The sequence below is a fragment of the Candoia aspera genome, chromosome 11 (assembly GCF_035149785.1).
Source record: "Candoia aspera isolate rCanAsp1 chromosome 11, rCanAsp1.hap2, whole genome shotgun sequence".
NCBI lineage: Eukaryota > Metazoa > Chordata > Lepidosauria > Squamata > Boidae > Candoia > Candoia aspera.
In genome coordinates this window covers 15,899,963-15,926,464 of record NC_086163.1, presented here as the reverse complement: position 1 = coordinate 15,926,464, position 26,502 = coordinate 15,899,963, and the positions used below count along the sequence as shown (strand labels likewise).

At 38.2% G+C, this 26,502-nt stretch overlaps 1 protein-coding gene across 1 annotated transcript in view; it reads left to right on the top strand.

The window, feature by feature from the left end:
* The first annotated feature begins 1,831 nt into the window (after nt 1-1,831).
* The window catches only part of URI1 (URI1 prefoldin like chaperone), a 39,532-nt gene continuing 14,861 nt past the window's right edge, over nt 1,832-26,502 (top strand). The window contains exons 1-4 of the mRNA XM_063312969.1: nt 1,832-2,048; nt 16,978-17,012; nt 19,851-19,929; nt 21,438-21,573. Coding sequence (XP_063169039.1) covers nt 1,977-2,048; nt 16,978-17,012; nt 19,851-19,929; nt 21,438-21,573 — 322 coding nt within the window. The 5' untranslated portion in view covers nt 1,832-1,976. The remainder of the gene's footprint in view (nt 2,049-16,977; nt 17,013-19,850; nt 19,930-21,437; nt 21,574-26,502) is intronic.

The window sequence follows — 26,502 nt, the reverse complement described above, 5'->3', positions numbered from 1 at the left end:
CATCAAGTTGGAGTTTCCAAAATATGCCCCATGAAGATCCAGCTCCATACATTTATAAAAAATTAAGGTTTGATCATATGAAAGATGTGGAAACCCATTGGAATTTTTAACGTGTTAAAACCTATGCTTACCTACATATGCTTTTATATGGTGCTCTTTTTTCCTGTAGCTTATATTATAGGATATTAAAATTAATTATCAGACAACACATCCTACAAGTTTGCTCTGGATTCCAGAAAAAAATGCAGCTTGCTGTTTATATGAAGGGTAGGAAAGGATGGCTCAGAGTCATGAGCAGTTCCTGAACTCATTTGCACCTTGGAATTTCTCAAGGTTATATTGCTGAAATGTAGTGGCAAATTGAGACTCTCACATAGATGGTCACACAAACAGACATACTGCTAGTGTGCATTTTGGCCCTGCTCATTCCTGTAATAACATCACATCAGACTCCTGATCTCTCCCCACCCACTATGGGATTCGGACATGTAAGACTCCTCCCTCCTGACTTAAAACATCTCTTCATTAGATTCACTGGAATATAGCAGTTTTGCGAACTGAAATTAGTTTCATATTAAATTGTGTGTGTGTGTGTGTGTGTATATATATATAATTTTATAACTGCGTCCCCAGGAGGAATAAAAAAGTCAAGATTGCAGACATGATCGAAACCCTGCAAGGCACTTAAAAAGGGGTGTCTTCAATTGTGTGGTTGCAGCTACCATCTTGACTTTTTTGACTGTAGGTCAGTTGCTTGCAAATTGTTTCATTCAGTATGATTGTAGGAATTATCAGGCACATAAGGTATGGCGGTGGTCCTTCCAGGACACAGCGATGAATTAAATGAAATTATAATAAACATATTGAAGAAACGTAAGATGGAGTTAACCTAGCGGTGCAGCTGGGAATATTTTGGTTCCCCAAATGCTCCAACTTGAGAAGCCACCAGTGCATTGGTATAATTGCCACAAATTTTTGATAGGCAAGCTTGTGTATTTTGGGGCTAGTGTGGGAACAATGAAATCCAGTTAATCAGCCTGACATGGATAGCCATTGCTGGCGTTGATATCAGCTGCGCATAGAATGTGGGAAGTCTGGCAAGGTGGAGGACGATGGGATATGCAGTTCAATTAGGCTGCACTAGGTCAGAGGATGGATGGGAGGGTTGCGGATGCTGGGATTCAAATTTCAGTAACATCTGGAGGACAGCAGGTTGAGGACCTAGCTGGGGACAATGTGAAGTCCTGTCTTGCATCTGGAGGGCACCCGCTGGGGTTCAGCCTTGCTAGGGCTGTGGATGATGGGAGAGGCTCAGAGGCCGTCTAAGTCAGCTGGGAACGATGTGTATTGAAGTCCAACCTCACATCTCGAAGGCACCCACCGGGGTGCAGCTTTGCTATGGCTGGGGATGATGGGAGAGGCTCAGAGGCTACTGAAGTCCAATCTCGAGGGCACCCGCTGAGGTGCGGCCTCGCTTCCGCTGTGGATGATGGGAGAGGCCTGGAGGCCGCCTCACTCAGCCGGGGACGATGGGAGCCGGAAGCCTCCCTCCAGAGGGTCCGGCCGTGCCGGGCGAGGTTGAGACGACAGGCGCGGCAGGCGAGGCCCACCCGGCGGGGGACGATGGGCCACGAGGCCGAGCCGGGAGGCGCGCGCGAGGCGGCGAGGGGAGCGGCTCTCTCTCGCGCCCTCCCCCGCCGGCCCGCCCGCCCGCCTCCTCCCCCGCCGCTTCCCAGAGTGCCGTCGACCGCCCGCCCGACCAGCAGTAGCGGCGGTGGCGGCGGTGGCGGCGCGGGCCGGCCCAGCATGCGAGGGTGAGATGCCTGCCCGGGCGGCGGCGGCGGCGGCGGCTCCCCCTCGGGCCCAGGCACTCCGGATGCGACTGCGAGGCCGGCGCCTGGCGCGGCACAAACATTTCTATAGGACTCACTCGCCCCGCTAAGGCCGCGCAGCCCAGCTCGGGCCGCAACCGCCCCATGGAGCCCGCCGGCCCGGCCCCGCCGCTCGGCGACGCCCAGCTGGGCCGCCTGCGGGACTCGCACGGGAAGGTAACCCGCCGCCGGGCCGCGTGCGGGGCCGCGCGCCGAGGGGGGCCGTGTCGAGGGGTGTGTCACGCACGCGTGTGGCGGGGCAGCGCCGGGCCGGCTGGCGGAGGGGAGGGGAGGGGGCCAGCCTTGCACGCCCGGCCGCGCTTTGTCCCTTCCGGCCCGCTTCCGCCCTCTCTCCGGCTTTCCCTTTCTCCAGGCCTCGCTTGCCCTGCCTTTCGCCTCCTTTGCCGCGTTCCCTCCTTCGCTTTCTCTCCATTCCTTCTCTCCTTCACCGTGTCTGTCTCGTTCCTGTCTCCACCTCGTTTCCTTTCCTTCCTTCTTCCTTTTCCTCTTTTCTTCCTTTACTCTCTATTCCCTTCCGTCTCTTTTTCCTTCCTTTTCTATTTTCTTCCTTATTTCCTTCTTGCTTCCTGTTTCCTTCCTTTATTCTATCTCTCTCCCCTTCCTTCTTTCTTTTGTTCCTTTCTCTTTCCTCCTTTTATTCTCCATCCCCTTCCTTCCTTCTTTTATTTTCCATTTCTTCCTTCCTTCTCCCTTCCTGTTTCCTCTCCTTAATTTTTTCTCTATTCCCTTCCTTGCTTCTCTATTTCTTTCCTTCTTTTTCTATTTTCTTCCTTCCTTCCTGCTTTCTTTTCCCTCTCCTTCTTTTATTCTCTGTCTCCTTCCTTCCTTCCTTCCTTCCCATTCTGCTGATCTCTGATATAGTTGACAACAACTCACTTTGTTAAAACCTGGTGGGGGGGGGAATAAATTCCAATCCATAATTGGTTCTTGGTTCTGAAGAAATTAGCAGCTTGTAGTTGCTTCGTGTTATGTTAATCAGGATAAGACCAGGTTAGAACTTGAATAGGAGACTACCAGGAAATCTCAGCTGTATTCTAGACTGGGAACTAGTTTATATGTTTGTGTATGTTGTCTGAGTGTTCATATGTATTCTGGAAGAAGGTCGCGGCAAGCTAATTTTGTATGTTGCCAGAAGAACAATGTGGATTTGCCTGTGAAGTCACCAGGAGTCAAACTGAACTCAAAGAAGTTGGTTCCTTTTTAATCATGAGATAAGCTTGATGAGTACTGTAATGCTTCCATATCTATGTTGTCCTATGCAGATCTGATTGAGGGCCTTCAGGTACAACCTAACAGTAAAAGTAGAGGTTAAAGGACCTGCATAAGAAAACATGAAAAAAAATGTGTTCGAACAATACTGATGTGTACTGAATAGTCACAGGTCTATTTGGAAATAAGGAAAATATAGCTATAAAGTCCAATTGTATTTATGCACCCAGGCAAAGTTTTCCCTTACTCAGCAGTCATGGGCCTGCTATGTAATAGTACATCCCATTAAAGTTAGTAAGATAAATAGTGAATTTATGTACATTACATCATATAAGTCCAGGGCCTATATTGTTAGAGCATGCATTCAAAAGACAATAAACAAAAGCAGTGCTTGTAAAACGGTATTTGTTTTTCTGAGAGCTAACATCTCATGCGTTTACTTGGGACTGAACATCAACCCCGAAATCATTGGAATGTCCAAATGTATGGTTTATTTATTACATTTATATCTCCATATTTCTTTGAAGGAGTGATCTGACCCCAGGTCTCCCTATTCATAATGAGATATTTTTGCCTGTACGTAATACTGCATAAGATGAGGCTTTAAGCTCCTAGCTTATCTCTGTCCTTGCAGTGAATGACAAAAAGAAAAACAAAGTATTTAACACAGACTAGTTCCTTGAATTACTCTGATATGCTTATAGTCACAATGCTACTGCAATCAGTCATTGGTCTGTGAAATCTATGCTATAATGTTTTCCATGCTTGAAGATAAATAAGTCTCCCTTTCTGGTAACCTACATGAGAGCTTAGATGAGAACATTCAACCTGATTAGTTCTACCTTAATTCCTTTCAGCCATATTTCTATATCCCAACTTCAAGACTGCTGTGTTAAGTCTCTGTGCAGGTAACAGATAAAGTACATTTTTTTCAAAACCTGTTGCTGGTAGCTGTAACCCTTCTATACTATCAAAAATATATGGTGCAAGCAGTTTCTCCTGCCCCTTTGTATATACTTTCCACTTACGGTTCTCCCCCTCCCTTTCCATTATGTGATTATGAATAAAGTATATTCATATATTTATGATTGTAAAAGAGTACAACTGAATCCAGACACTGCTTTAAATTTTGATAGGATTGTTTGGCTTGAGATTAGCATATCATGTGAACCCAAACATTCTGGTTTATGATTATGGTTTAATCTGCTGTATGGACCCAGTCATTGTGAGTTATCAAACCAAAGTTTTAACAAACCATATATGAATCCATAGAAAAATGTGCATTGGAGGTTAAGAAGTAAGTGACATTGGGTGAGCCACAAGAACTTAATGGTGCCCTTTTCAAGGTTATAACTAGAAGTCTGAAAAAGTAGCATTGTATTTATGTGATACTGGAAGACTACAGCCATCTAGTAGCTGATTTCAGGCTGTGAATTCAAGGCATTGGACTGGTATCTGGTTGTTCAGGTGACTGTCTTTTAATGAGTTACAGGTTTGTAATGGGGTTGGGCTATTAAGTCAGATTCTCTGTCATTCTTTCTCTCTCACAGCAAACTGAAATGGTGGATACAGATAAAATTGACCCAAAACGATGGGAAAGCAGAAAGGAGGCTTAGTGAAACCCCACTGTTTACAAAGCTGCAAAGTGCATATTTTAAAAAGTTGGATAGGTACCTCTTCCAAACTGTTCCATGAGAACTAAGCATGCATAGCAACCAAACAATGTTGGACAGCAGTTGGAAAACAAGTTTTTAGAAGGCAGGGAATAAAAGGGGTTATTAATTAATAATACAATTGTATTATTACAATTATTGTAATACAATTAATAATACAAGAGGACATGACTGACTGGAATCCTGAATTGGAGCACCCTGCTTAGAGGATGAGGATCCACTGTGACATTTTATTCCATGTTTGTTATCTCTCCAGGTGAAAAGGGGCTGGTCATGGTGAAAGTCCAGCGATAAATATGGGTGACTCTCGGTTGGAGTAATGTTCAGCATGTGTAATGGATCAGCAGTGTTGGCATCTGTTGTGGCTAATTCACTAGAATTTCATAAACCTTCCATGTAATAAGTTTAATAAATTACTGTTATTAGCCACTCTGGTAGAAAATGTGGTTTCCATTAGAAGCTAACTATATGATAGAAGGGGTGGTCTTATGGTATTTCTTCTTCCAACAATTTCATTTCTGTCCCAACTGAATATATCAACTGGGGGTACATGTCCAGCAGTTGAACAGTATGGCCTAGTGGATATCCTATGTATCAAAGATCTTCTCATCTTTGGCATAAGGGAACTTGCTGATATGGGAAAATACAGCAGAAATACAAGTGCAATTTGCATCTACCTACCACAAAATTGATGCAGAAGAACAGCTCATCATCGCTCCACCCCCTTGATAGTTTTAGGTTTCTGGGTGGGAATAAAATGCTTCACCTTTGGGGGGTGATGTCAGGGATTGGAGATGTCACTGGTAGAAGTTTAAATTTAATATCACTTATAAGGAGGAAAGTCTCTTGTTTTCAGATTTACTTTCAGGCAGTTTCTTGCTGCTTTTGTACAATTAAGGGTGAGAGGAACTGAAAGTGAAACCTGGTAGTTAGAATAAAGTAAGGTTTCAGCAGTAATAGTGTAGTTCAGCCTTCCCTGCTCCATTGCCTTTCAGATACGTTTTCATCCATCCATCCATCCACCCACCCACCCATCCATCATGTATATGGCCGCCCATCTCACGAAAAAGTGACTCTGGGCAGTGTACAATAACAACTATAAAACAATACAAAAACAATTAACTTCCCAAAACCTCAGACTGTGGTTCTCCCATCTGCATGACATTTTGGAGACCAGCTGATCCCCACCGCCCCAGAGACTTTGCAGTTCTAAAGGGAGGAATGATGTTGGTTGTGTATGCTGGCTTCTGCTTTTGCAATAACTGGACCCTGTTTAAAAATATTTTTGTAGTACAATTAACATTGAGGTGTATTCAGTAACATCTAAGTCAGTATTTCCTTCCAATAATGCCACTTTATGAAGTTTAAATTCAGCACTCTCTTCTAAGTTTGTTACCCTTATCTATTTCTAAACAGTTCCTGTGGTAGTTCCAGTAATTGCTATATGCATATTCTTTTACCAAATAATTAATAAAAAATAAGCCGAAAATGGTATAAAAATAGTTTTGCTGAGACATGATAAAAAAAATAAATGAAATGGTTGCTGATTCTGAAAAGGCATAGCTTCAGAACAAAATATTAGTTTTGTAAAGATTGTTTCCATGTATATTTTTAAATAGTTTATTTAAGTAGTTAACAATTGTTACTTCGAAAGGTGTGGCACTCTGAATTCTCTAATGGAGTCATTTTAAGCAGATATTTTTTATTATATGTACTACAGTAGTAACTGTGAGTTGGATGTATACTTAGTCCCATTGATTTCAGTAGATACTCTAAGTATGCTTATGCTTGAATCAAAATGTAATGATCTGGTTCGCTTAGCATACTGTAGTAAGCCATAACATAGTTGTTAGTTAATGTGAATTCCCTAATCATGACTGAAAAAAATCTTCCAGGCTTAAAGTTATGTATAAACCAGGGCAGCGTGCTACGAACAGATGACCAACATTCATACCTTACTTGCTTCTAAATGCCTTTTAGAAAAATATTCTAATATTAATTTGTTCTGAAGATTTCATCAAGATTGCTAACATGTGGTACGTCCTATTTAGTAGTTGGCATTAGCAACCTTAGTTGCTGTCTTCTGTACTTTGTCTATGCTAAGTTTATCAATAAGGAATAGCCAGATTTAGTTTCCCCCCATTTAAAAAATACAACACACAAGCAAATTTATTGAAAAAGCCTCACTATCTCAAAAGGTGGGAAATACTGCAGGTGACTTGTAGTAAATCAGCAAACATTTCAGACTCAAGGTGTTTTAGCAATAGTGACAAAAATAGCAGGTTTAGGCTGTTGAAGTTCAGAAAGATTAAGGGAAAATCGGAGTGGGTTTACAAGTAAATTCCAGTTCTGGTTTCTGAAATTCCGTGTTTATCTTCTAGAGGTCAAGAATTTTGCATCTGACTCATGTTGGTGGACCTCAGTGTTCTAGTGAAAATATAGTAGTTCCCATGAGCTTGCGGTCCATATACATGAGATAGCTGAATTGATGCTTTAATTTCAGTCTCCCTGGAGCCCATGTGTCTTTTAGCAGCTCTACCATCAGTACAAGTTAATAGTACAATCTGTTGTAATAAGCTACTTTGAGGATTATTTAGGTTGAAAAATGATGTGTGTGTGTCTGTGTGTGCATGCGCGCGTATATGTGTGTGTGTCTGTGTGTGTATATATATATATATATATATAATGTTATGTTATGTTATGTATATATGTATGAATGATTGCCCATCAATTTTTTTTTAATCACCTGAATTTTGTTAATCCTATTTTCAGTAACTGAAAAAAGTCATATTACCTTTCATAGTTAGGAGTTCTATTTCAAATAATTATTTTGGTTTTACAAATCAGCTACAGGATGAATGTTTTTACTTTGGAGTTCTATTCAAACTCAGAATCACTAAAATGCTTTTTTGTGTTTTGTTTCTTTTAAATCAAATCACTTTGGAATCACTTCATGAAAGGTTCGCCATATGTTTACTACTGCACCATCTGGACTATTTTTAGGTCATTACAATCTGTTGTGTAAATAAGTGTCTTAATATGTAGCAAATGTGCTTTGTTTTTTTTTTCCAAAATATTGAGCCTGTGTGTGTGTTGTGTGTGTGAATACACACACACATGTGGGGGGAGCAAAGTTAAGTTAAATATGATCTATAACTCAGAGGGAGCCTTGCCCATTCCATTTTGTCTTCCAGTTGTCATAATTGGACTAGATCTTGAGCTACTTCACCATGCTTGCTAGTACTGTATTTGATGACGTTATGGTAAATGAATGAATAGACTTTGATGGAGAAAAGGGTTTGCACTGATACAACTTTAAAGTTATCTTTGCAGAAGTGGTTATTGGATGCTCCATTCATATATGAGACCAAACTTGGCAGTTGCTGAAATTGTGTGAAGAACACACATGGGCGCTGGCCCTTTCAGCAGAAATCAGCATAGGCTCTTTAGTCTTGCCCAAGAAACTGGACTGTTTGCCTCTAGCCAGCATGGATAATCAAATTGGTGCCTGATGGAAATTGGGTATGTCATTGTTATAAGAGTACAACTACTAGAGTTAACTCTTCCCAAAATTAGTATTTGGGAAATTTTTTATACCTTTTGGCTTGTCCAGACTTTTATCTTCTTCAAGGACTGATAAGCAGGTAGAGCAGAGGTCTGTCTCATTAAAGCTTTGGTGTGTTATAGCTGATTCTCAAAGTCATCAGCCTGGACTGGAAACTAATGCAGAAAATCTCTGGCACAGTATATGACATTTTTGTATCTTACTATTAAGGAAAATAAAACATTTCTGCTTGTGTAGCCAGTCTGTTCTGTGCAACTGTTCCATCTGCAGGAGACCTATCATCTTTTGTTTCTGGCCAGTCTAGATTCCAATCATAAAATGAGTTGTGAAATCTTACTGGAGAATAGTATTGAGCAATTCTGTTTTATTTTTTAGAAATTCTGCTGGTTTACTGGAAAGGTGTGGTGTTTATTTCTAGTGAAATAATTGGGCAAAACTATAGTTAGGCAAAGTAATTTTCATCCTTGACCCAGAGGCACCCTCATCCCCCAAACATTATAAAACACGCAGTAGTGGTATATATTTGAGTCTCTGGGAATTGGGAGGCATATAGATGATGATGATGTCGTCGTCGTCCTTGGGAAGGACTCAATAGGTGGACAAAAATGCCAAATCCAGTCTAAACATCTGGCTGACTGAGCAATCAACCATAATAATATGTTCTTTAAAGGTTTATAATCAGTTGCAGAAAGAAACTTGGTTGAGGTGCTTGAGTGCTTGGATCATTAAGTTCATTTGCTTGCATAAGAAAATATTTCTAAGGTCAGGACTACTGATCTGCAAATCCCCAAATTTGCTAAACTAAAGGTAGTTTATGCAGACTGCATTTCTCAGTGATGCATAGAGAGACTAGATAAAAGGGCAGATGGATAGAAGTATTCTTCTTTGTGGTTGTATGTGTGTGTGTTTGTGTGTAAAATAACATTTTTTAGAACTGAACACTTAATTCTTTGTAAAGGATTTGCACCGAATGGTAGAATTATCCTGAATAAATTTATCCCTCTTGGGAATTTTATATTCACTTCTTATTTACTGAAATAAGAACTATTAAGCTATGCCAAGCATATTTTAGCATTATGAAATTAAGTTATGGCAAGCCTTGGGATTATGAGCTCCACATGCAGGGTGGAGTCTCCAATATGTTTTGAATAAGCCAGTTTCCTGCTAAAGGTAAATATGTGGATCTGGTATACTTCAATTGCTTGATTTAACTGCTTAACTCCATACTATGATATTTCATTAACTAGTTAATTAGCCAGAGTTAGACCCAGTTTAGATGTAATGCTAAAGTATTATTTAGTTATATGCATGAGCTGGCTTGGGCTTGTGAACTTGCTTTTTCTTAGCATGGCTACAAACAGAAGATCAGAAGCATCTAAAGTTTAACTGGCTGCCGTCTTTTGTTATAACTGAAATTGAGAAATGTTGATTAGTTTAAAGTAGAGGATGGTGTGCAACATCATAAAACTATTGTAGGTTTGTAGTTTCCAAATTTAATAAGCTAACCAATGCTCCCCAATTTCATATGAAAAGAAGAAATATGGGTAGTTTAAAAGTGGAATGTAGATCTTCTGATCACCTAATTCTGGTACCAGAGAAGAAATAGGATGCAAGTGGATTTACTCACTGCCAAAATCTGTCGATGAAGATTCTCAGTCATCCAGGTAGAAATCTGGTTTGTTTGGCTTTGACTTACTGTGAAGTGAGAACCCAGTATTTGGATAATGGAAAACTAGAATGTTTTCCAAAATGAAAATGGAAGTTTTAACTTTTTGTTATTCCTTTGTACCAGACTCTGGCTATCAAATTCAGCAAGACCTTTTCTTAGGAAGCACACTTTGAGATTGCAAGCTTGGGAAAACAGTAGGTGGAAAGTGAAGTTCTAAACTGTTTCAGCTGATGCATGTTTTACATGGCAGTTGTAATCCACGTTAAAGTCAGTTGTTGGTACAATTTGTTTCCTGGAAGGCAGTGTATAAGTTTAATAGTGTAATTATAAAGGTAAAAATAATTGTAATAAATACATTAAAAGTGCTATATAAAACTTGAAGTTGCTCAAGTTCTCCAGTCTTAAAGTTTTATTCAGAAGGAAGTCTGATTGAGCTCTGTAAGTCGTGCCTCTAAACATTTATTTATTTATTTATTTTTCAAACTTCTATTACCGCCCATCTCCCCCAAGAGAGGGGGACTCTGGGCGGTAAGTAAGTACACATAATGTTGCACCTTCCTCTGGATTCACTACAAAGTTTTCTTAAGCTTACAAAGTGCCGTGTAAAATGTGTATTGTTCTCTATGTATAAATTAGCACATTGCAATAAACATTTGTTCAGAAAAAAATATTTATTTTGATGTTTTGTTGTGTGTTTTTGTTTTGTGAGTATGTGTGGCGTGAGAGAACACGTATGCCAGATCTGAATGAATGTAGATCTGTACTGTATATATGTCTGTAAGTCCCCTGCTATAGTCGCATGGCGTGTAGATACATATCAGGACGGTTAATGCCTGACAGCGTGAGGGGTTAATATTTTTTGAAGCCTTTTCACCTTTGGTTTATGTTAACACAAAATAGAGTTCATGTAGAACTGTAACTTACTGAACTGTCTTGTGGTTAGAGGAACTATTTGTGAGAGAAATCCAGGAAGGGCCAACCAGCTTTCCTCCAGGTAAATATAATAATCGCTAAAGTGTAGTCTGTGTTCTGAGGGGTGTTTGGTTTGCAAAGAGGGACAGGAACATCTTCAAACCCTTAAGAGTTTGTCATTTCATTGATCAATATGGAGTTGAAAGCAACTGGGGATAATTAATTTTGTGGACTTTCAACTCTACAATTTGCGTCTCCATAGCAATCTTTCTCAGTTGGGGTTCTCTGGAACCCTAGGGTTTTGCGAGAGGTTGTGATGGGGAGGGGGACATTTTTTTTTTTTAGCTTCATGCGCTGCTCAATTTTAACACTCGCGGTGATGGGAATTTTTATGTGCTGCAACCCAGCTGCTGGTCTGCTGCTTTGCTGTTGTAAGTGTAAAATGTGGATTGTGCCGATTAGGAGTGAACTGTATTGTGAAGTTTTTGTATTTTTTGTGATTTTTATGCAGGGCTAAATATAATTAGAAAATTTAAATATGCTTGATCATTTGTAGTTGCTACCACATTGATTTCCATCACACACAGATACATTCAGTAGCTATAATTCATTCTCTTGTGCATGGTATTTAAGTAATTGTAACTGCACATGCACTTGTTGCTAGTGAGTTATTTTCTGTTAAAAATGAAAACATTTATAAAACGATAGAACTCTGTTCCAGGCTAATAATGCCAATTTATCTAATTGTTCATATTCAGGTAACTCTTCAGTGGTAAAGAAGTACATAACTCTGCTTCCCATATTCAAAGACATTTTGTAATGACTTTCACAAGGTAGGGGACTGATGGCCTCTTACTCCTACATTAAGACAAGAATTCCCATGTTTTGATCAAGTCTTCCACAAGAGTTACCATCAGAGCTAAAAGTTGGATCTGATTTCCAAAAGGCTGCAACCTTAAGTGAATATTTTACAAAATACATAATATACCATGGATCTTCCTGGTGTTTTGACTTGCTTACATTTCTCAGAGGCTGAGTCAGTGTTTGAAAGTTGGCATTCTGGGCCATAAGTATGGGATGATGCTGATGCAGTTATGAAACGTAATTGGCAAATTGTACTTATTGAAATAGTACATGATGCTTTTCCAGTTGCTAAAAATCTAACTTTAAAAAAAAATTAGGACAGACAATAAAAAGCAAACAGAACTAATAAGAAAATGCAGTAATAAATTGATGGCATTTACTTGGTTTAATATTTTATTTTTGTAATAATAGTATTGATCGTTTCTAAGAAAAATGTGTTCCATTTCAGGAAAGGAAGTATTAGAAATATTGTAGAAAGTTGTTTTCTCTTAGATACCCAGTGGGATACTTATGAGCATATTGATAGGGAGAGATGTTGGACAAATAAAAAAGTTGAATCGTTTAAGTTCATCAGTCCCTTTCATATAACTTATGTATCAGTCTGGGCAATGGTTGAATTCATCACTTTAATTCATGATTTTAATCATGGTTTGTTAAACAAGTGGTTGTGATCACATATAACATCAAGACATGAACCTTTAAATGTTCATTTCTGCCTCAGATAATAATTGGTATAGTTTCCCCCTTTTTTTCTAATACTGAGAGTTTGAATGTGAAAGATTGAAACCCACCTCTAAAACAGTTATTTGAGATAAATCATGTTTTTTACACAATGCCTGTGCAGTTGTTTGTTTATTGGTGGTGATTTACAGGATTGTGCCCCCTTGTGGTTCCTAAGGATCATTAATACAGATTTAAAAGTACAAGCTTTTTAAAGCACTTGGTTGCACCTGCTTTAAAGACATGGAACTGTTCTGAAAACAAAATATGAAGAAACAACATTTTACAGATTTTTGTTTTTTGGTGGCCCAGAAGTGATTTTTGAGTTTTAAAAATTTCATTTGGACCTTTAATACATGTCAGCATGCATACACTAAGTTTCAGAACTGAATGCTTGATAAAGTAATGTTAAATTTCCTAGAAATAAGTTGGAAAACCCTTCACACATTTCAAATATTATAGTATTCAAATCAACCATTGGTATTTGCAAGTCGTATGTATCATTTATGAAGAGGAAAAATGTCACATTCTATTATACTGCAGACAAAATAATGTAATCATAATTTCTTTCTCATAAGCATAATTAAAGACCTAAAGACCTAAACCATGATTAAGGGCTTGGCCTCATCTTGTATATAAAGCCATTGTATGCTGATGACTGGAAAATCATGGTTTGCATTAATCTTACATAAGTACAGTATTACATTTCTCTGAAACAAGCTTGGCCAGTGTATTGAACCTCTATCAGCTCAGCTATCTGCAGAAAGAGCTGCTGAACCTCTATTAAGTTCATTTAGGACACATATTGTACTCAAAATATCTATTATGACAGCTGGAATTACAACTGGCCAGTTTGGGTTGAGCATATATAACTTAATAAGGTATGCATATGCTGCTTAATTAGTGTGAGTGCCAGATAAAATATCTAGAAATCATTTTTGTCACATTAACAACCAGTTACTTCTGGCTGCCTTCTTCCCTTGTCAATGATCTTATTCCTCCTGTTGTAAATAATGTGCTGGAATACCTTGGAGTGCTATAAGGTCAGGCTGTAAATCCCAGCTTGTTTTTCTTATAGATATTCAGACGTTTCATTCTCTCCCAACCCCACCTTTTTTTGTTTTCCTTCTCAAGCCCCTGGGGATTTTCTCCAACCCTGATGATTCTTCCTCCTTCTGAAATGATGATGCTGATTTTGTTACATAGGCAGCCATACTAACAAAATGGCCTTGCTATTACTAGGTATCAGAAGAAGCTGTGGCTCATGGACTGTGGGTCCTTACCAGTCTCTGTTTAGGTTGTACTTGGTCCTCTGTCAGTCATGTACTTTGATTTGTAGGACAGTAAACAAAACACTAAGACAAAACAGAAACCTAATATAGCCTGATTTGGCCCCCACCACTTTTCAAGTGGTCTATAGGAAAAAAACCCAAACCTTCAGTTGAGAAGTCTGTTTCATCTCTCCCATCTTTTTTTGGTCATATTTATCAGTCATCTTTATTCCATAACCTCAAATCTGCTTAGTTTCAGGGTAGTTGCTTCCAACCATTATGCTTCTAAAATGCTTTTAGATACACGTAATATTGAACTGTTGTTCTTCTTTGCGGCCAGCGGGTTAGACCCTTGCCTCTGTGCAGTAACTCTGAAGTTCAATTATTTCAAAGCTGGAAAAACTCCTATCCCAAACCTCAAAGAGCTTTTGCCAGTCAAAGTAGATCCTATAGAGCCAGGTAGGGCATTGATCTGACTTTGACATCTTTTATCCCAATGCTGGGGTTTCACATATGTTTTTCTTCTGAGTCTGCCCTTCCATATTTCTTTATGGGAGATATCAAAAGAAAGAGAATGAAATTAAAATGGATTGGTGTTGCTGATTTTTATCTAAGGGGTTAAAGGTCAGTGAAAGCAACATATGTTTCTGTGCTCTTCTATTGATGGCTCATATCTCCCCAATTTTAAAAAAAGGGGAAAAAGCATATGCTCCCAATTTACATATTTACTAATTAAAAAAAGCTTCCTGGAAACATTAAGCAGACTATCTTGGATAACCTTTAACATTGTAGCTAATGGATATCGCATGGAAATTTTCATAGAAAGTCTTCTAAATAATGTAAATGATTATGAATATGTAACTAGTTAATATGCAGCTACGAAAGGATTATCATGTAGAGGTTAATGAACATGCTGCACTTCACAGGTTGCAGTGCCTTTAGCACTTTATGCTTGGAAAGGCCCGCATTGGGAATGGAAAGGTTCCCGTTGAGCTCTTGTTCCCCCTACATAGAAATGGGGGATTTGAGATTTCACTTTTTTTTTTTACATAGTACCCGTTCCTTAATAGTTGTCCTGTAGGAACAACACTGATACAGCCCATTCGGTATGGAATCCTTATTATGGTCTCATGGATGGGTGCTGCTCTCCCCATAATGCAGATGGTGTGGTTCATTTGGTGTTGGTCTCTCAGCTTTCCTCACAAGCACTCATTTTGCTCTTCACTTTGGGTTTCAAAACCATCACACCTGAGTCAATAATGTATTGCATTGCAAGGTTTACTTTTAAACCAGGATTAGAAAATACATTTTATACTAGCTGAACCATGTTGTAGTTATACAGTATGAGGAACAATGATAGTTGCCATGAATTGGAAAGTAAGGGAGAACTTTTGGGCATGAGCCCAAAAATCTGTCAGTGGGATAGCTGCACTTAATTATATCATTCTTCCATTTTTTTAATTAATAGATTTTTTAAAATGACACATATTAGATAACTCTTTAGAAGGGAAAAAAGTATAAATCAAGCATCTCCATTAATCATGTTTGTCCTAAAATATTTAGTTTTTATGTTATGGGACTTAAGAGAGTAGGATGATTTTCTGCAGCTCTTCAGGTACTTAAAGATCACCATCTGAAGTTATTTATGGAATTTGATAAACGTAATATTATTTGGTTTTCTCTCTTTTTAACCTGGAAAACTATCTGCAGCCATGATGGCAATTCAAATAGATTAGCTATATATAAATCTCACTGAATTAGATTTTTCATCAAGGTGGATTGGTTGGTTGGTTGGTTGGTTGGTTGGTTGGTTTCTTTGTATAATAAAGCATTTGTATTTACACTGAATTAATGTAAGCTCTGGGTAAAAGATGCCAGTCTTTACACCCAAACATTCAGCTCTCAAAACAAGACTCTCTTGGTTTCTTCTTCTGAAGGTAATTTTTGGTAGCTTTAGAGTCTGCTCTGGAAGGTTTCCCAGTCTCCAGAAAAGCTCTTCAGGGAGACTTGAGAATTAAAATGACAAGAGGGAATATTATAGAATTTGAGAAATCTCTTTATGTACACAAATTCTAACCTTTTGGATTCCACTGTTTGTACTTCACTATTTCCTAGTTATCAGGCAGGTTAAAACTAAATCAGATGGGGACTCAAAGGTGTTCTTTCCCAAATTGGTGACTTCTAGATTAATGTTTTTCAACTTCAGCAACTACAGAATTCTGGGAGTTGAAGTCCACACAACTTAAGAATTGCTAAGGCTGAGAAACACTGTTCTTGACTCATTGGAATTGTAACTTCTAGCATTCCCAGCCAACAAATGCTATGCTTACTTTAAAAAAATTAAAAAAGTATTGGTTAAGGTTTTGGACTAAGAGCAGGGAGACCCAGATTCAAATCCACCCTTGGCCAAGAAGTTCGGTGAGTGACTTTGGACCAGTCATTCCAATTTTAGAGTTGTTATGGTGGGGAAAGGAATGTTATCGATACCTCCTTAAGGTGGGATAGAAATCTAATGAATAATTAATAAAATGTTCCTAATTTTTTTGTGGGGGGGGGTCAGTTGTCATTTCAGATATGAATGCTATCAATTGCTAGATGAAAACTGGAATATACTGCAATACATTTTGTGATTTTGTGGTGGCCAAATGGTGACCTTTTCATGGATTTAGAAGTCTAAACATAATGTTTACATATATTTGTGCACATAGATGCTTTTGAAAATATGAGCATATATTTTAATCTTTTTAACTTTGCCAGAGTGATGCTGTGATTTAGACATCCATTAGTATAACAATGAAATAGTTTTTATGGGTTCTTTTAAAGAAAACAGACAGCAAGCCTTTCATAAATTATGTTTGTTTTGTTTTGAAAAGGTTGGGAAATTGAAAGCAGATGTGTAGATTGTACAAGATACTAGTTTTTATCTTGTATTGCGCCATCTTGTTATAGAGCATGCATTGTATCAAAATCTGAGTTGGGGATACTGTAATTTATTTTGTGGTTATCAGTCTGGATTAGAGCACTGTGATAAAGTATGCTGCTTAAGAATGAACATTCCTGCGCCTTTGGGCTGACAAATAAAAATGTATAGCAGGACGCTACTAAATCTATAAAGCTGCTGCTCTAGTTTCTAAAACATTGACTTTGCAGCTGTGTGCTTAGCCTTCTTTTTTTCATGAGCAGTTATCTGTTTTAATGACAGGTGGTCACTAGCTGCCAAGAAAAAATTCAGCACTGGTAAGTGAAAAATGTTTGATTGCATGCCTAAAATATCAGTGAAAATAGCCTATGTGTGCTTTAGAAAAGTGCCCTGCATATATATTCTTTAGAAAATTAACCAAATTCATATAATACTGTATTTCGGTGCATCATTTAGACTCTGCTTGGCTTATTAAATTGCACCCTTTGCATTGCTACGTTATTGCTTTAATTCACCACTATAATCATACTTTAAGATCTGCACCTCTTTAAAAAGACATTCAGTTATTCCACATTTTTCCAGCTAGAATGACTACATAAAAAGTCTTCACAAACTCTGTGAACTCCAGTGGCAACCATTTATTTTTCCTTCTGTTCCAAGAAAACAGAACAGTCATGACTGAGTATTTAAATGGCCTTGGGAGACATCCAAGATATCTGTATAAGAAGAAGTTTAGATTAGCAGGTCTCCTATTTACAAAGGGCTTTTTTTTTTTTTTTGCTTGAAAGGTGGTTCAGGTTTATCCAATTGCTGTGAAAATATCCTTGTTTAAAGCCTTAGATAAACTTGAGATTTTGGAGGAATACTTATCCCTTAAAATATTACTCTGTCCTCTCTTTATTGCTTTAATATGTTGCTTTTTAATTAATAGAAACATCTTAAATAAATAAAAGTTTCATATGGCCATCTAATTGGAAAAGGTATATTCAAAGGTAAACAGTTGTTTATGAGTTATTGAGAGGTAACACTCTTAACAGATACCAAATTATGCAACATGCATGCTGCGTTTGCTTGGATTTTACGGAAAGAACAACAGGAGTTTTCTTGATTATTGTCTGCGGGGTTATTGCAAAAATCATAGCAACTGCCCCCTTTAGTAGAGAGATTAAACTTTTGGTTATACACCATCAAGCATATAATATTTTAAATTTATTTTAAGAGGCTTTTTCTTCATGCCTGAAAGATCTCTGAACAAATAATTTATAGTTCAGAATGTATCAGATGTTTGGTTTTTCTGAGGAGGGGGCTTTAGTTTAAATGCACATAAGCTGTCATCAGAGCATAAGGAGGACAGGGAGAGAGACTCAAGGACATCTCATGCTCATCATATTAAATTGTGACCATTGGTTTGAAAAAAAGAGTTTAAACCTAACATGTTTTTCTACTGTTTAAAATTCAGAGGCTGCATTAATTTCCAATAAGATGGATATTATAGTGGTGCCTATTGGTGCTCCTGGAATCAAGCTTTCTTAGCACTTTCATACTGCACTTCTAACTGCCACAGAACCTTTGTCTACACAGATATAATATATAATGAAATCCGGTGTAAAAACTGCCTACAGAGTGCAGCCCTGCACTGATTTTATTCCTGGCTGATGTTCTGATGTAACAGCTGAGCCCAAAAGGAAGAGGGGCTTCATTTTTGGAAACAATTTCACACATTCCCACATAATTCACCTCCACTTCCTATTTCAGTGCAAGGCAGTAGATAACAGGAGGAAGGACACAGAGGTGACTCCCTGTGAGGCCACTAGACCAACAGTTCCTTTCTCTAATCTGGTCATGTTTAATTAACTAGATGAGGCAGAATGGGAATGCCGAAGTCCATTCAAGTGTATCTCCCATGGAGAGCAATGCAAAGTGGTTGGGATCTAGATGCTGTATTGTCTGAGTCAGAAGAGAAGGATGAATGCAAGCCAGTGCCAGAGCATATATTTGCAAGCAGATGACCTCCTATTCAGTCTCTGCCATTTCTTCTTAGAACAGATTTTTCAGGGCCAAAGGTTTATCAGAAACAAGTTGCTGTGCTGTTTTGTGATACTTCTTTTGAGCATGCATTCCTGTTTTGCCACAACTAATTACACACACACATACACACACACACACACACACAAACACCCTATATGCAGCTTATCCTAAATTGAATCAGAATACCACTACTTCTAACTCCAAATTTATAGCAGTTTACAGAGTGAGGGGTAGAAATGCACAGCAGTATATAGTGTTAAGTAGTGGGAGGCCTGAAACCCTTTGCAGACACAATTAAATTCTATGAAAAATTTGTGCAGGATGAAATGTTGCCTCTAAGCGCTAACTTGCTTTAGATCAGTGTTTCTCAACCTCAGCATGCTGGCTGAGGAATTCTGGGAGTTGAAGTCCACACATCTTAAGGTTGCTGAGGTTAAGAAACCCTGCTTTAGATTAAAGGCAGTTGTGAAGGGAATCTGTGGCATACTTCCTGAGACCCCTCAATAAAGCTATACAAAGACAACGGATTTCAAACGGAAGGATTTCCTTTATGAATGGTTCCTTTTTCTGCTGTACAGGCTCACTGGTGGCCATGCAGAGAAGAGAGCCATTACGTAGAAGGTGCCTTTAAGCTTTCTTTATAATTCTGCCATTTTTTAAACACCACCATCACCATACATGATATCCCGTCCTTAGGAAACAAGTCCCAAACGACAGGGTTTTCTAACCGTGAAACCCTATTTTAAGTCCACTCAGAAATAAGTTATTGATGAATTATATGGGCCTCCCAGTGGGCATATGATTGAACCTAATGGATATTGACAAAAGGAAAATATCTGAAACGTTCATCTTTAGAATAACTGTCTGTTCAGAAACAGTTTGGAAGCTTGAAGAATACCCCTTGGTGGACTTCCTTGCATTGCGCTCACACTTGTATATTTACAAAAAGATGGAGGAATGTCTTGGAACTTCCCCCCCAAATTACTGGTGGCAGTTTGTCACCACAACATGCAATGCATGGTTTCTGGTTCAAGCCTCAACTCAGGAATCCGTGTAATATCTTTTTATGTTCATAAAGTCAGTTAACGTGTAGGACTGACGGTATGTCCGTCTGAATTCCCCTACAGGAAGAAGGTTGAGAGTGACTATGAAGCACTTCAGGAACGGCTCAGTACGCTGCCAGACAGACTTTCATACGATATCATGGTAGGTATAGTTTAGTATCTGGTTCTTGTTTGTTTTGCGTGCTTACCTTTCATTGGTGTGGTGGTGCAGTCCAGAACCAACCAGCAGTTTTGAAAACATGGTTGGAAGCTTTACAAATTCTCAGTAGTCTTATCAGCTGTATAGGTACAGCTCTGTGCCACAAGTCAGCTGAAAAAAAGATACTTAAATAATCAATTAGATGGATTAAAACTAAATGATTAAAAATAAATATTTATTATTACTATAATAAATAAATAACAGACTAAATAGTCCATTCAATGCTGTGTTCAGATTTCGAACATTGTTTTATATAACACACAGTTCCATAGGATTCGAAGCAGTTTACAAAACCCAGAAAATATATGCAATAAAAAATAGGAGCAAAACAGCATCAAACCTATTTGTAAAATAGGCAGCCTGGACATTATTCGGCCCAGTGGAACAGCCAGGTTTTCAACAGTTGGCAAAAAAGTGAGGAGTTTCAGGGCATTCCGTATCTCGGGGACAAAGTGTTCCACAGCATGAGGGCAGCTACAGGGAATACAGTTATTGGGCCCCCATGCTGAGGAACATGCCACCCTGAAATAATTGTAGATGGCCTTGACTGAATATATGTATGCTTTTTCCTTTTCTGCCTAGTTTCCTATCAAACCTATAATGCTGACAACGTACTGGGAAGTCAGACCTATTGGATAAATCGTATTTGATGTTTATTTTATTTTTTTTAAATAATTTTTATTGAAAGTGTTAAAAACAAGAATAAAAACCACAAGAAACTAAATTAGAATGGGAAAATTGAAAAAGAAAAGAAATAACAAAAAGCTAAATGTGCAATAGAAAAAGAAAATAGAAAAAAAGAACAAGATATAAAGAAAGATATAAAGACATAAAGAACCAGTTTCTGATATCCTTTACAGCTGTTATAAGTAAAATTATATTTTAACCTCCCTGTATAGTTACATCATGACTCTCTTCTTTCTATAATCTATCTTATCTAATCATCAGTATTTTATGTTTATTTTATGTAGTCTGTAATTTCATTTGCAATAGACAATTTCCTGTGAAGCGAAAGAAAAAAAGCTTTTAAGTCTTGGGTATTGATTATATAAAATAGTTTACACTGAGAGAATCTTAATTTGGAAAAAGTTTTTATTCTGGGGAGAAAAGCTTGTTGCCTAGAAGTAGTTGCTTGTGTACCATCAAGCATATCTGAACACGATTAGCTCACTAGTCAGGACTTTGTGATACAGATGATCTGTGAAATGTGCAGTTAGATGATACAGCGGTAGCCTTCTTGGCAAGTAAGATATACATCTAATTAATAATCTTGCAAAATGCATTGAACAACTCCGAGATACTAATGAAAGCATAGAATATTTAATTAATATACTGGTCCTTTCTTTCTTCAAACATTAAGGCTTTTAGCATGAGTGCAGAACTACCCAGAGGTGAAATCTCTCTCTGTAGATTACTTTTACTGCCTTCTCTTTCTGTTGTTACTTTGATAGGTCCCCTTTGGCCCCCTTGCGTTCATGCCAGGAAGACTTGTTCATACCAATGAGATTACAGTTCTTCTTGGGGACAACTGGTTTGCAAAATGTTCAGCAAAACAGGCCAGTGGTCTAGTGGAACACAGGAAAAAACGTAGGTATCTCCCCAGTTCTTGATGATGGTCAAATAAATAGTACTTTACAAGCTTATGCTCAGCATCTTCTGAATGTTATAGAGGATTCTGATCTCTGTGGGGTTGAAGTAGACAATACATTTGTCAAATATTTGTGTGAACACTAAAAATAAAGAATGCTTTATTGTGTTAACACATAACAAATTAAAATACAAAAACTTCAACTTTGAAAATTACTTTGCAATTGAACCGGTGTGTGTCAGAATGTTCTAGCGAGATGGTGCTGCAAATGAATTCACAAAATGGCAATACTGATTGCATTAACATATGGTACTGTAATATTACTGAATTGTAAATTGCAATAGGCAGTCTTTAATACAAATATTGGCACCAGTCAAAATTGACTGCTGGCATAAAATGCCATGTTATGAAATAAGGCTTTTACATTCTGTTTTTATGTATGTTTTGTTTAATGCATTGCTTCTTTATCTTACGAATGATTAGAGGCATTCATCATTTATTTTTCTCTATTAGCTAAACTGTTTTTAATTTTTCTAAGATATCTTGGATTTTTCTTTACTTTAAAAACATAGCATGGAGATGTAGTTGCTTTTTGTGATTCTCCTATACTTTTATAATGCAATGATTTTACTGATTATGTTTTTGATTTATGTTGTTAACTGCTGTGGGCTGGTTTTACCAGAAGTGAACAGGTTATGCATTTAAAAAAGAAGAAAGGAAGATCTTAAACATTTTCAGTGGGAGGGAGAAAAGCAGCTGAGCTAGCTTTGTAACCACAGTGATCCAGTTGCAGCACCCTATATATATGTATATGTACAGTATATATGTAGGTATGTATGTATAAGTGGGGGGCACAATTCAGGTTTGCAATACATGGGCTATATTCTCCACGCCTCACCTTGTACAATCTTCAGACTCAAGGAGAAGAACCCTGGCCTAGGAATATCCAGGAAAACATAAACCATACTAACATTTCTCCTTTTAGAACCCTAATAGGTACCTTGCATTGGCATTCCTGACAGGCCCTCAACCCTGTTCCACTCCAAGAACTGGGTAGTCAGGGCAGACCATAGCACACAGAGGTAAGCAACAAATTATGTGTAGGGTTGCCTGTTGTAGTCTTCAGCCTCATTAGCTGCTCCCTATGTCTTCCCTACCCTCCATGTGTGAAAGTGATGTCTGTCTTAACTGTATTGCTTTAACCCCCTTTTCCTCTAACAGTGGGGAGCAGTGCTACCCACAGATAAATTTTGTTGGCAAAGACGAGATGTTCCATTCAGACCTTTCTACTGCTGGCTAATGCATCTGTACAGTACTGATACACAGTCCAGATGCGTGGAGGAACAGTCTGTTGCCAGATACACGTTGTTCTGTTCCAGTTCCAAAAAGGGCAAGATGGTGCCAGCCATTTTCCCTTTTCCTTGTAGTGCTGAGGGAGAGGGTGGACTGGGACAACAGAGTGCACTTGACTGGCACCACTGCATTGTCATTCTCTTTATAGACATGTACTATGCCTCCAGGTTCAGGGATAGTTGCTTATTACTCTTATCTCTCAATCTCTCCTACTAATACAGGATGCATCTCACCCATTCCATTCTGTGGTGACCACAAGGGACTGCCACCTGTGACCAGCAGCGGTGACCAGCATGCTTCCAGTTTTTCTGCCCTGGGGAATGCTAAGCAATTTGCTCCTGCAAGGCTCCTGCATCTTTGCAAACTGCATGATAGATAATGATAAAGCAGCAGAAAGAGTTTCCCAACAGGGAGTTAGTGCATGAGAAACACAGCAGCTGCTACTCTGTCACCTGTGTCACTGTTCTCCAAAACACAAGTGCCTTGCTGGAGTGAATAGCTGGCAGTCCTATGTGTGTGTCTCTACCACAGCCTTTGAAGATGTCGTTTGCTTCTGAATGGGGATCTTTGGAGGGGCTTTGCTTATTTTCATAGTTCTGGCTATATGGAATTGTTTACAACTCTGTATATGTGATGTGGTAATTTTAAATATAGTAGCATCATGTTGATTCTCTCTCCTGATGTTAAAGTTTAATGTAATTATTATTTATTGTATTGTGTTGTTGGAATGCTCTTGAAAATCAACTAATAAATCTAATGACTAATAAACACAGTGGCTTGGCCATACATATGTCGTGGACGCATTTCTCTTTCCTGTTAGTAACTTCTTTCAGTTGATCTCAAGAGGGAGGTGAAAGGGTGGATAGGGAGCTCAATGAGCTTAGGGCCTTAATACCATCTATGACTGCTCAGTTTCCTAGGAGGGAACGTTTTGTTAGGGCACCCATGTAAGATGAATGCTGCTGCTGGAAGGAACAACTGTGCCGTTGCCAAGACATTTAAGCAGTTGCTTCCCATCGCGGGTTTGTGTTCATAGCAGGGATTTCTAGGATGTAAAATGTGACCAATCCCAGACCCAGGGTTTCTCCTCAAAATCTTGTGCTCATGCTTTGGTTGATGGACCATGATTTGTGCTCTGGGAGTGTAATGCAGGAGTATATATTCCATATATAGCAGATTCCTGGCTTTTTCTGTGGCCTAATGTTTGGGACCCTCTTGTGGCATTAGCAGTTTGGGTCATAACATTAAAAAGTGACAAGCATGCCAAATGAGAATCTGAGCAGTTCCTCACTCTCAGTGGGAACTGGACTTCTTTCTCTTGCTTTTCTGCTTATTGAGTCAGCTCCTTGGACCTGCTATTTTCAGTGGGTGTCGCTGGTTACCTATACAGTGTATCTTGGAATCTCCTCCTGGTTGCTTTGCCAAACACTTCTCTGTTGCTACCTAAGTCATGTGTGATTTGATTGGCCTTTGTATGGGTGAATCTAGACTACATGGGTTCTTAGGTGCTTGACTGTACTTTCTATTTTCACTGTTCGTGGAATTTATTATCTACCGTGATATATGAAAGAAACTGTCCTACATACACAGTCCTTTATATAAAACTAAAAGTTTGCTAAAATAAAAATTCCAAACAGGTATTGATGATTAGTAATGCCAACATAAATGGCAATAAACAGGACATTTTTAAAATGTAGAAAGAAAAATACTTAAGAGCAGCTTCTAGAGTCATAAATATGAAAACCCTTCAAATAGATAATGTGATCATAACCTAATTCCTGTTCCAGAGATTGTTTATATTGTTTTAACCATATTACAGGTTGTAGGCCTCTACGCTGCTCAGAGATAGGTATGACTGAAGGCCATATTATTCTAGTAGGTCAACAAATAATTTTTCAACCACATATCTAAAAGAATATGTAATTTTTTGATGGAATGCCCAATCAGGAAGATGCTGGAGAATATTTTCTCAAAGCTGTAGATTACATTTGTTTTCCATATCGTACTATAATCTGTTAGATACGCTTCTAATATATTTCAGGTGTCTACTGAAGACCCCTTACCTAAAGAATGGTTAAAATCCAGATATAGTTACTTTGGTGCCAAATCTTCCTATACGGTCCCTTACAAGCAAATAAATAATAAGTTCTGTTAAAGAAAACTTCTGTTACTGTTCAGGAACACCCACATGTCAAATTAACAGGCCTTGTTGATGACTTAGTACCCTGCAACGTGTTGACCTCCAACTCCAACGTATTAGGGAAAACAATGCTCTCATTACATTTTTTTCCCTGACTCTTGCTGAAGAAAGGCCACAGTTGCATCTCCAGCCAAAAGCTACATTAGCATGCTTTTTACACTATACATCTGTGCCTTGATTAAGTGTGTGATGAGTTGTATTTCATGCATTATAACAGCATGATTGAAAACAGTTTACTCTCAAAATGCCAGTTGCATAAAATAATTATATAATACAGTGTTGTTAATAAGATGATTTTCACACTAATGTGTCTGATGGAGGATTTTTAAAAAAAATATAATTGGGGATGTGCATTTACCTGGAATTAAGTCTCATAGAAATATCGTACTCTGAGTAGACATATTCATTGATAAAGTGCATCCTTTGCATCTCAGGAACTTGAGATAATCCTTAATAAAACCAGTATGAAAACATGCCATAAAACAAAGAAACAGAGAAGTAAAATTGAACAAGAACATTTGGGAATTGGGTTAAAATTAAGAGAGCTTTAGACATACTTGGTTCTGCACAGAGCTCTATGCTATCAGGCTTTTGAAACTCTGAGCAGGGAGAGAGTTCATTTTAACCAGACCTTCGCCTTCCTAAATCTTCTTAACGTATAGTATCTCTAATCCTTCAGAGATGTTTTTAAAGCAATAGGTTTCTGCCTTTTACAAGATCAGGGTACAGTAATCCAGGATTCTCATGATATGTTATAGGTTTATGAAGCAGTAAGAGCCTAGAAACTTTTCTGAGGTCCCATGATACAGAACTATCATGTTTTTAGCTACATGTAGAAAGCTTTAATTTCTAAGGAATTTCTGGGAACCACAACCTTTAGAAGAAGGAACAGATTGGATAAGGCAGTTAATATTTCCTGAATATATTCTAATTGTGTAAAAACAAAAACTCTCTTATCTTTCTTCAAGAAAAATACAACCAGTAGTTGTAAAGTTATGGGACTTTGATTCACAACTCTTTGAAAAAGAAAGCTCTCCTATAAGTAATTTGCATTTATGTTACTTGGAAAAAAATGAGAGTGCAATTCTATTAAGAGTGCTATTATCTTAAGTTTTAATCATAACCTGGTTCTGCTTTTAAATTTGTGTATTTTTCTGTCTATAATTCTTCATTTGACAACAATACTAAAAATGTAAGTAAGTCTAGAAAAATGGGAATATACAAGAAAAGATGGGAATGTATAAATCCTTATTAAAAGGATATAGTGTCAAATCATTGGCTCAGCTATTATGAATTCTGATAGCATGTATCTTGCTCTACAAGGCTGTGGAAAGGTTCAATTCTTGCCATTTCTACTTCGATCAGAGAGCGCTGA